At 33.7% G+C, this 11,724-nt stretch overlaps 2 protein-coding genes across 2 annotated transcripts; both read left to right on the top strand.

The window, feature by feature from the left end:
* Positions 1–684: 684 nt before the first annotated feature.
* On the top strand, positions 685–1,605 carry LOC310649238 (olfactory receptor 14A16-like; the record flags this gene model as incomplete). The annotated part of the gene is made up of 1 exon (XM_083377543.1): positions 685–1,605. The coding sequence occupies one exon, from the start codon at positions 685–687 to the stop codon at positions 1,603–1,605; it is 921 nt and encodes a 306-aa protein (XP_083233669.1).
* Positions 1,606–5,311: 3,706 nt separating this feature from the next.
* LOC310649239 (vomeronasal type-2 receptor 26-like) lies at positions 5,312–10,701 on the top strand (the record flags this gene model as incomplete). The annotated part of the gene is made up of 3 exons (XM_083377544.1): positions 5,312–5,593; positions 8,965–9,028; positions 9,791–10,701. The coding sequence occupies 3 exons, from the start codon at positions 5,312–5,314 to the stop codon at positions 10,699–10,701; spliced, it is 1,257 nt and encodes a 418-aa protein (XP_083233670.1).
* Positions 10,702–11,724: the final 1,023 nt, after the last annotated feature.

Here is an 11,724-nt window from a genome sequence, read left to right on the forward strand (position 1 = left end):
GACAGAAGACCAGTAATTATGTAGAAGTTTGAAAACATAGAGAATATATTTAAACACAAGTCCTTCTTTTAGAAGTCTGCAAATTACTTTTGCTAAATTATATTTTCATTTAAAATATGATAACAATTTACTTAAAAAAAAGAAATTTAGATGTGTGCAGCAACTCAGGAGCATAGATAATACATTGGTGTGAAAGAATGTACACCTTAGAGTTTGTTAAGTTTTACACACACACAAAAGGTATTCCTAGTAAGACTTTATTTTATGGTTGAATGGAGGGATGAGAATGCAGTATAGATGAACAGAGGGATGCATAAATCACTCATATTTAAGAGCAACAGAGTTTTTTGTTCATCATATGAATTGATCATTTGAAAATCATTTCATAACAAAAGGGATTTTTCAAAAAGGGAGAGAGATAACCCAGCAGTGTGTGATGCTGAAGATGAAGCTAGGGTTTGATATAATTGTGGAAGAACACCTGGAAAAGGAAAATAATTAAATGTAAACATACTACAACCTTTAATCAGGAAGAACAAGTAACAAATTATTTGTTACAAGACAATATGTATAATTAATATTCGCATGAAGATATTAATGCAAACTATTAATTAATTGATATTATTGTTATGCTGTAATAATTATTTCTAACCCATCCTTTACAGATATACTGAAATAAGTGTAATGGGCAACAAATCCATTATGACAGATTTCCTCCTAATGGGGTTTTCAGATGACCATGATATACAACTTTTCTATTTTTTTATGTTTCTCTTTGTTTATTTAACAGCAGTAGTGGGGAATTTTTTCATCATCTCAGCTGTAGTCCTCAATCAACATCTTCACACACCCATGTACTTCTTTCTGGTCAATCTATCATTTGTAGATGTTTGCTATATTTCTACTACAGTTCCCAAAACAATAGCTGTTTCAGTTACAAACAACAAAATGATTCCTTATGCTGGATGTGTTGCACAGGTCTTTTTAGTTATTACATTTGTTGGGGCAGAGGTTTTCTTGCTCACTATCATGGCTTATGACCGGTATGTTGCCATCTGCCATCCTTTGCAGTACAGATTGATTATGAACTGGAATGCCTGTATCCAAATGGCAGTTATAGCATGGATATCCACCGTGATCCATGCAGTGTTAGAAACCAGTTTGACTTTTCAGGTGAATTTTTGTGGATTCAATAAGATTGGGCAGTTTTTCTGTAATGTGCCTCAGTTACAAAAGATAGCTTGTACTGATTCAAAAGTTCATCAAATTCTAATTTTTCTGATTGGAGTCAGTGTGAATTCATTTTGCTTTTCATTCATCTTGACATCTTATTGTTATATTTTCTCTTCTGTGTTGAAAATTCCATCAGTTCAAGGAAGACACAAAGCTTTTTCAACTTGCATTCCCCACCTCACTGTTTTTGCCTTGTTTATTATCACAGCTGTTTTCTCATTTCTGAGACCAAAGTCACTTTCTTCTCCCAATGTGGACTTAATCTCTGGAATTTTTTATACAATTTTGCCACCTGTTTTTAATCCCATAATTTATAGTTTGAGGAATAAGGATATTCAAAGAACTGTGTGGAAGATTTCACAGAAATTTTAAAAAATTATGGATTGAATGTGAACGTTCTTAATAATGATATAGAAGAAAGCCCTAATTATGTAGCTGAGTGGGGATTGTAGAAGATTTGTAAGGGAAACTGGTCCAGAAGATGGCCCACAATAAATTCAATGATGTTCTTGTTACCAATATTTGACTTTACATAAATAAATGAATGCTGCTCTGCTTTCTTTCCATTTGCAATGTCTTTTCTTTGTAAACGATGAAATATAGTTAAATAAATAAATAAATAAATAGATAGATAGATAGATAGATAGATAGATAGATAGATAGATGGATGGATGGATGGATGGATGGATAGATAGATAGATAGATAGATAGATAGATAGATAGATAGATAGATAAATAAATAAATAAATAAATAAATAAATAAATAAATAAATAAATAAATAAATAAATAAATAAATAAATAAATAAATAAATAAATAAATAAATGTTTTCCAGTGGGTGGACAGCACATAGTAAGTGCCACAGCAATTCTATTTCTATTTGCAAGTCTTTGTATTTTGTTATCTTCTCTCTTCTATTCTGTTGTACCCAGGTACTGCCTTATCCACTATCCAGATTTTTTTTTTGTCTTTCTTATCAACAAGTATAATTATAATTTATTATGGCTATCACCATCTTCTTCATTATGTTGCTTTGCAATAGACACCTTTGAGATTTCTTTGAGTTGGATTGGATTGGATTCTTTGTTGGGAAAGCTATGATAGAGGCTTGCAGCATAAAGCTGATGAACAGAACTTCAAAGAAAAAAAAATATCTTAATATTTGCTAGCAATAATACTAGGGAAATCCCAATAAGGGAGAAGCAATTATCTTAATAAGGATAATCAGTGTTCAGAAGTTAAATCAAGAAATAAGCATCTCTGCGTATATATTCACAGATCCACAATACATTACCATGGGGGTGATAGATGGAAACAATATTGTATTGTAGGCACCATGTTTCTATTACATAGTAAAGCTAAAGAAATCAATACAAAGGAGACAATGCTCCTTCCAAAGTCTGTTATCAGCTACATTTGATAGAGGAAAATAAGAGAGACTATACCCATACAAACATTTTGCTATCCAGATGTTTGGACCATTGTTATTTCTGTCCATATTGCCTCCATTGGCATGTAAATTAAATACCAGAAAGTGTATAATAAGTAAAGCCATCCACATTCCACATGAGTGGTATCAACCAGGTAACTTTCTCATTGGTGGAATTGGTTCTCAGTTAATTTATATTTCATCTCCAGAGATTTCCTATAAGAAACATCCTTCTCTTGATGAGATTGCCATCCAGATGTAAGTAAATAATGACAAACATAGAATGTCTGCCTCTGTCTCTTTCTATCTCTCCTCCCTCCATACATATACATACATAGATGACTCCGTTTCTTTGTGAAATTTTTACCTTTTTCTTTTCTTTTCACAGTATGCTGAAATTCTTCTTTGATAATAAAAGGAATGTCATGTTATATTTAAATGTACATGATGTGGAAATAGATTTGTATAAGAGTATGGCATCTATTGAATTAAATAAAGAATGGCTTAAAAATGAACATTCAAATATCATGCTTCCAACCTAAGCAGTAAGAACATAACAATGATCTTTGTAGAAACTTTCTTTAGATTATTTATTAGACATATATTCCAGCTGTCTCCAATGAGTTTCCCTGTAGCTCAACCTCTTTCTTTGAGGAGTATCCCTAATACTCCTTTTCTTACAATAATAATATGATGTTGGGTGGAGGGAAGGTAGGAGGGAAGAAGAAAGGAAGTTTATATTTTATATCTTAGAGGCAAGTTCCAGCTTGAATGAGAAGCTTTGCTCAAATTAACACTTTTTAGGTAGAAATAGTAGGATATCTATATATATTTTGGAATTAATTATCAGAATGTTATTCCTGTGTGTGTGTTTAACCACTTCTTAGGAGAAAACAAAAGTAAGTAAAAATAAGAAACTTTAACTTCCATATGTGGATGCAGACTTGCAAAATGACATAGTATCACTGTAAGGGCTTAGTTAGACCAATATTTAGACTTTATAAGGAAGAATCCTGTTTAGATGCATTCTTAAATTACTTTTTCCACTGTTTATTACAAGTTTGTATCTCCTAGGCTTTGTTCTGCTCAGTGTATATTTGATTAGGGTTTTTTTTTCCTTTACCCTGTATTTCTTCTTTTTCTTATACATTCCTTCCCTCCTTCCCTGTAACAATGGTAATATATGATGCTTTAAAATTAATTTGCTTCACTTAAAGATGGAGTAGATGTAGTGCATGGATTGTAAGAGCTTTTTTCCTATGCAACTGAACATCAACACTTTACTTGCAGAGTTGTACCAAAGTTATATCAACACATCCTTGCCTTGGCATTTGCTGTTAAGGAGATCAATGAGAACTCAAAGCTCTTGCCAAATGTCACATTTGGGTTTCACATCTATGACAGCTATTACAATATGAGGTTGACTTATCGGACCACTCTCGACCTCCTTTTCAAATTAAACAGATTTTTCCCAAACTACAAGTGTGATGGCCAGAAAGAACTACTAGCTGTCATTGGGAGCCTTGGTGCTGATGTTTCTTTCCATATATCAAAGATTATAGGTATCTATAAAATTCCACAGGTAGGAATCTTTATATAGAAATACAAATAGTGTGTTTTGTTTGCAAATCAAATTGTTTGTTACTGTGGTTTGCATGGCCATAATTTGAAGGGTCAACTTGATTAAGGAATACTTTGCAGGGATTAATGACTTCAGATGAGGGAAGACAAGACAAAAATGGATCTGATATTTTCAATCATTATTTCTCAGAGATTATGTGATTTGTGCTGTTAAACTAGGCTCAGATTTATCCAACTAATGTTGGATTGGGGTTTATTTTTTATCTTCATCTGAAATGCTTTGTGCTAGTGTGACATTCATTTTTTTTCTTTTTTTTATTAACTTTTGGGGGAAAAGTGAGTCAAAAATATTAAATGTCCATAGTTTAACAATAAACTAGAAGAATAATGGTTTTTAGTTTTTCCCTGAATTTGCAAAAATATGTTTTGCAAACTGATACAAAAGAAATTCAACACATGTTCATTTTTACTCATATCTAAATAAATTTACCTTTTTATATAGTTTACTTATGGGTCTGTTGCCACTAGGAATAGTGATACAATGGAGCCACCATCATTTTATTGCATGGTACCCAATGAAGTTCACCAGTATCTCGGAATTATTCAATTATTACAATATTTTGGATGGACCTGGATTGGGATTTTTGCTGTGGATGATGATAGTGGTGAATATTTCTTACACATGATAGAACAATTATTTTACCAGAACAGTATATGCTCAGCCTTCACAAAGAGAATCCCCAAACAAGCCTCTTGGCATACTGAAGACCAAATGAACAATATGGTCTCAACTATTTACCAGCTCTTAACACATGGCACAGCCAGTACATATATTGTCTATGGTGAAACCATAATAATGTCATGGTTGGTTCTTGTAATAGGTTTTTTGCAGGAAGAAAATATATCATTAAGAAAAGTGTGGATTATGACATCTCAAATTGATTTTGCATTATCAAGCCTCCAAAGCAAAACAGTTCTGCAAGTGTTCCAAACTGTGATTTCTTTATCAATACACTCACGAGAGCTCCAAAACTTTAAGGAATTTCTTCAGAACATAAAGCCTTGTAAGATGCGGGGAAATGCTCTGTTCAAGGAATTTTGTGAGCAAGCCTTCAACTGTGAGTTTTCAAAAGCTCAGGAGCCAATGGAATTGAGTGGAATGTGTACTGGGGAGGAGAGGCTGCAGGATCTTCCTGGGTCTCTATTTGAACTGTTTGTGTCAGGACACAGCTACAGTATCTACAATGCTGTCTATGCTGTAGTCAATACCTTAAATGTGATGTATACATCTAGAACCAACCATAAAATAATAATGGAGAGTAGAGGATATCAGGATCTCTGGCCTTGGCAGGTAACAACTACAGGATAAATAACTTCATGTCCATGAACATGTCAGTATACTGTAGAATAATATCAAATTGTTTCTTACAGAATGCAGAACCAATGATATAGTTCTCCACACCATATTCATATATTGAAATAAATATTTTTAAATTGGTGTGTAAAATTGAAGCACCTCCACAATTCAATTCAGTTTTGATTTGAAGAAACATGAAAAGTTACATAAATCTGTTTGCAAATAAATGTTTGTAAAAGTTGTTTCTATAACAAATAATTTACATTTTACTACAACAAAATTAAAATGTGATAAAACTATTCAGTGTTCTCAGATCACTGCAGTTGTATTTGAAATTCGTATCTGCTGCTATTGTTGCTTTCAAATAATTGTGTGAAAAATACAGCAAGTTTGCTGTAGTGGTTGCAATACCAGTCTAGAAAGTAGGAGACTGTGAGTACAAAGCCAGCTGGGATAACTTGGGCCAGTCACTTTATATCAGTGCTAGGAAGGAAGCAATGGCAAACAATTGAAATCTGGCCAAGAAAACTGCAGGGATCAGGAGTAAACATTGACTCAGAGGCACAAAGAAATGAGGAAATTTAGACCATTTGTTTTAAAATATAAGTCTATATTTTATACATAAATATAAAAATATAATTTAAAATATAGGTGTAAACATTTATTCCTTTAAATGCAGTTTTGATCTCTGAAGAGTATCAAAGTTTTGCAAAATGTACAACTAATGTCACTTATCTACAACTCCTTTCTTCTTGGACTGCTAGGAATTTTAGTTCAACAAATCTATGTGGTGAAAAATTCCCTATCTTTAATGTTCATTAGATCTTCAGCTTACAAATATACAGCTAAATATGTCTTATTGATAAAGATAAAAATAAGTTATTTATTTATTTCATTTTATTTTTTTACCTTTTTGCAACTAGCTTTACCAATTACTTGATAATATTGTATTTAACAACTCTGTTGGAGAAACAATTTCCTTTAATATAAATAGAGAAATCAGAGCTGGATTTGACATCACCAATTTGATAATATTCCCAAATAATTCACTGCATAGAGTGAAAATTGGAAAGGTCCTGCACAATGTCCTAGCAGAAGAAGAATTTGTTATTAATGAAACCTTGATTGTGTGGCATAGAAATATTAACCAGGTGCAGTCTTTTAATATCTTTTGGGGCTATTTTATTCAGTAGATGAATATCAGAAAATGCAAAATCTGATCTTATATTGAACAAACAAATCTGATAATATATTTAAAGTTTCACATTAATTCAGATTTTTTGTTTTTAAGAAAAGAGTTTAAAGAGCTAATTATTTTACAAAAGATATAAACATTTCATCATTGTTATGTCAAAGAAATGACATTTATGGAATTTTAGACAATGATTTGGGATCTCAATAAATTGTTTGCTATAATAGCCATACCTAGTACTCTTATATAAAGCAATGGTCTAAATAAATAACATTTGTGGCACAATCTGAAGTTATCCATAATCGACAATAGATTGTGCAAATTCCAATTGTTATATTAGATTGTGCAAATTCCAATTGTTAATTTCAATATAACAATTGGAATTTGCATGGCCTATTATTAATTTATTATTACTTATTAATTTTAAATTAATGTTAATTTAAAAATATAACATGTAGATTTTAATATTTCATATGAATAGTTCAGCTGCTAATTACTTTTTATTTTTAATATCTTCTACTCTTATTTTCCCCAACTTGTGCTTATTAACAGACAAAGCCAACATCATTTTGCAGTCACTCCTGCAATCCTGGTTATCAGAAACAAAAGAAGGAAGGAAATAAATTTTGCTGTTATGACTGTATTCCATGTCCTGAGGGGATGGTTGCAAACCAAAATGGTTGGTGATATAGTACACACACATTCATTCTTGTACATATCTATCTGTCAATCTGTCTATGTGTCTGTGTGTCTGTTTGTCTATCTGTCTGTCTGTCTATTACGGTATCTATTATCTGGCTGTCTATTATCTATTATCTATTATCTGTCTATTATCTATTATCTATCATCTATCAACTATTATCTATCTATCTATCTATCTATCTATCTATCTATCTATCATCAATCATCTATCTATCTATCTTCTATCTATGTATGTATTATCTGTCCATCTATCTCTATATATTATCTCTTTCATCTAATAGGCCACAAAAATCAACTGAGCAACAATTATTATTTTTTTTATTTTAATTCCATTTATATCCCGCCCTTCTCCGAAGACTCAGGGCGGCTTACAAACTTAGCAGTTTTATCTAGACCTATATACTGTTTCATAGTGGTTTACAACACTTTCTAAGCAGTTTGCAGAATCAACATATTACCCCGAACAATCTGGATTTGACCGTTGAAGGCTGGAAAGCTAAATTAATCTGAAACCCATCAGGATTGAACTCCAGACTGTGGGCATAGTTAGCCTGCAATATTGCATTCTTACCACTGTGCCATCAGGGCTCTTTCTGAAAAGAAATAGGGAAGGTCTTTCTATTCAGAGGATGGGGCCAGTGATTGAGGAGTCATACTTACATGCACTTTGCCGATGACAATCTCTAATACATGAGATAAATTATGGACCAATTATAGTTTCTGAATGCCTTTTAAGACATACATGGAATAGTCTAGTGATGACCCAAAAGGGTTTTTTTTTCTTCAAAAGACAACTGGACTTTCTTGTTTTTCTTTGAAGATGTTTTACTTCTCATCCAAGAAGCTTCTTCAGCTCTGAATGGATGGTGGGGAATGGAAGTATTTATATTCTTTGCAGAACAATCCATCTACATTTAAAAGACAAAGACCACTCTTTTGAAGACAGCAAAGTCCACAATTTAGACAGAGAGGACTGCTGGTTTGACAGAAGGGTCAAAGAGGCCACTTTGTCAAAAACTGAACAGCCCTCTCTCAACAAAAGGAGAGGGATAAATTATCTAACTTCTGTCTAAAACACAGTCCTTTCAGCAGTTCCAAGAAGGCTCCACCCACATTTGCACTATTCAGGTGACCCTGTGGACATGGATAAACGTCCAAGTGGCCTCAACAACTCTCTAAAAGAATATAAATGACAAGATTTCTGCAAGGAATATAATTCCTTCCATTTCCCATCATCCAGTCAGAGCTGAAGAATCTTCTTGGAGGAGAAGAGAAACATCTTCAAAGAAAAACAAGAACACCTAGTTCCTCTTGAAAAAGTACCTGTGGGACAACCATGACTTGGAAGTCTAGTGAAGAGTTATACATATAGCCATACAATACATTTACAATGAATAGCCACAAATTTTAGTAAAATGACCATTGCTTTATCTATCTAAGAGTTCTCAATCATTTTCATTCATTTGCTCAGATTAAAATTGTGGTTGCTCAGCACAAAGTTGCTCGATTGGAGAAACATTTGTATATTCAGCTATGTGAGATGTAAATTACTCTATTAATGCAGTTGCCTGAGTTGGTTGATGATGCAAGAAGTATACTTTACTTTATTACTTAGAACAAGTACATTTAGAAATAGCTGGATATCTTCAGAAGATGAAAAGAGAGCTAATTTGTTTGAGTCTCTCCAATATGAAGTTCTGGTTGTTGTTAGCAAATATAACAGTGTTTGTTTACAACATTCCTTTATTTATTAATACCAATTCTACAAAGTGGAAACTCTTTTTGAATACCTGCAAATTCTCCATTATCTTTAATTTCTTTAAATTAGTTCTTACTTTAATTAGTTATCAATCTTTTATTTTTTACACAATATAAATAAGCTGGTGATTTGTTAGAACACCCCTTCACCAGAAAAAAATAACTTCTTTCCCTCCCTCCCTCCCTCCTTCCCTCCTTCTTTCCCTCCCTCCCTCCCTCCCTCCCTCCCTCCTTCCTTCCTTCCTTCCTTCCTTCCTTCCTTCCTTCCTTTTTTCCTTCCTCAGGTCATCAATTCATACCTGAGGCCTGGTGAGAACTGAATTAAATCAGGGCATTCCAGAGATCCAAACTTGGTAATCTCTACATAGCTTGATATCTATTAATATGCATTTTTGAAGTAATTAGTTCATAAGGAAATGCATAAATTTCCTTACAATAGTAAATCAAATTTCCTTACAACACTAAATAAAACCTACTGTTGAAGTTGACAAAAATTCCCTCGTGTTCACACATTAATTATTGCAAATCTGTTCTTGAAGATGCAGAAAAATGTTTCAGATGCCAAGAAGATCAATATCCTGGCAAGAACCAAGATCAATGCATCCCCAAAATTGCAACCTTTCTGTCCTACAAAGATCCATTAGGAATAAGTTTAACTTCAGCTGCAGGATTTTTTACCTTGATCACAGTCCTTGTGCTAGGAATTTTTATTAAGAAAAAAGACACTCCCATTGTCAAAGCCAACAATTTGGTCATCAGCTACATTCTTTTGATTTCTCTCCTGTTTTGTTTTCTCTGTCCTTTGCTTTTTATTGGACGACCCAGAAAGATGACCTGTCTTTTCCAGCAACCTGCTTTTGGTATAATCTTCTCTATAGCCATTTCTTGTGTATTGGCAAAAACCGCTACTGTAATTATAGCATTCATGGTCACCAAGCCAGGATCCAGAATGAGGAAATGGGTGGGGAAAAGGCTGGCCACATTTATTGTTCTTTGCTGTAATCTGAATCAGGGAGTGATTTGTGTAGTTTGGTTAACAAGCTCTCCTCCATTTCCAGATATTGATACTCAATCTTTAGCCAAAAATATCATATTAAAATGTAACGAAGGGTCCATTGCTATGTTCTACATTGTCATGGGTTATTTGGGCTTCTTATCCTTTATAAGTTTTACTGTAGCTTTTATAGCCAGAAAGTTACCAGATTGTTTCAATGAAGCTAAGTTTATTACTTTCAGTATGCTCATCTTTTGCATTGTCTGGATTTCATTTGTTCCTACTTACATAAGTACCAAAGGCAAATATATGGTAGCTGTAGAAATCTTCTCAATTTTAACTTCAAGTGCTAGCTTATTGGGATGTATATTTTTTCCTAAATGTTACATTATTTTAATGAAGCCTGAACTGAACATTAGGGAGCAGTTAGTAAAGAGAACATATGGGAAAAACTAAGAATGCTCTACATGTATCCCTTATGACAGTCCATTTTTTATTCATATAACCAATGGAAATATAACCAATATGTACATACAACAATACATACAAAAAGACTGAAAGCCTATGATGAATAATACATATGTTTATTTCCACCAATTTCTCTGTTATCTGTACATGACTCTATTGTTACTTTACTACCTTGGGATGCTTACATATTATGTTCTTTTGGAAGTTCACTAGAAGTTTAGAAGTTCTAATCAACAAAGAGACAAAATCATAATAAGTAAACTAAGAAGAACAAAAAGAAGAACAAAAACAATTCTGCTTCTGACTCTAGTTTCTTGGGAAAAAAATCTTGGTAAGAAAGACCCTCAAAATGACAACAAAGTTCTGATAAACATAAACACCCCCCCTCTTCTGCCTTACATCTAGAGCAGGAGAAAGGTCAGTAAGAAACAAATAACAAGAGAACTGAAGAATTATTATTCATAGCTGGTAACAGTAAGCAAAGAGTGTGAGCGTTTGAGGGAAGGATAGTAAATTACTCAGCTTTATTGAGAAGATAAATATATTTGTTAGTTCCACAGGTGAATACACAAAGAAAATAAAATTTATTTATTGATTTATTTTTAAGCAAATGAGAAATAGACCTGTTGGGCCAAAAATCTGCATTAAAAAGCATTTTAAGAAAGATGAATGTCAATACCTAGAACAGGGGTGTCAAACTCAATTTCTTTGAGGGCCGCATCAGCATTGTGGTTGCCCTCAGGGGGCCAGATGGGCGTGGCCTGGGTGGGTGTAGCCTACTGGGTGGGTGCAGCTAGAGTACGTATGGCCTACTGGGTGGGCGTGGCCAGCTCTACATCATTTGCATCAAGGGTGCCTATGGGGGCCTGGGCAGGGGTGGGGCAGATCTGAGGGTCTCTGGCAGGAGGAGGGTCTCTGAGCCAGGGCCAAGGCAGTGGGAGCCATTCCCTGACTGTTTCCAGGATGGCTTTGCGGGCCGCATGAAACCACTTCGCGGGCCGGATCTGGGCC

The sequence above is a fragment of the Vipera ursinii genome, assembly GCF_947247035.1.
Source record: "Vipera ursinii genome assembly, chromosome: Z".
NCBI lineage: Eukaryota > Metazoa > Chordata > Lepidosauria > Squamata > Viperidae > Vipera > Vipera ursinii.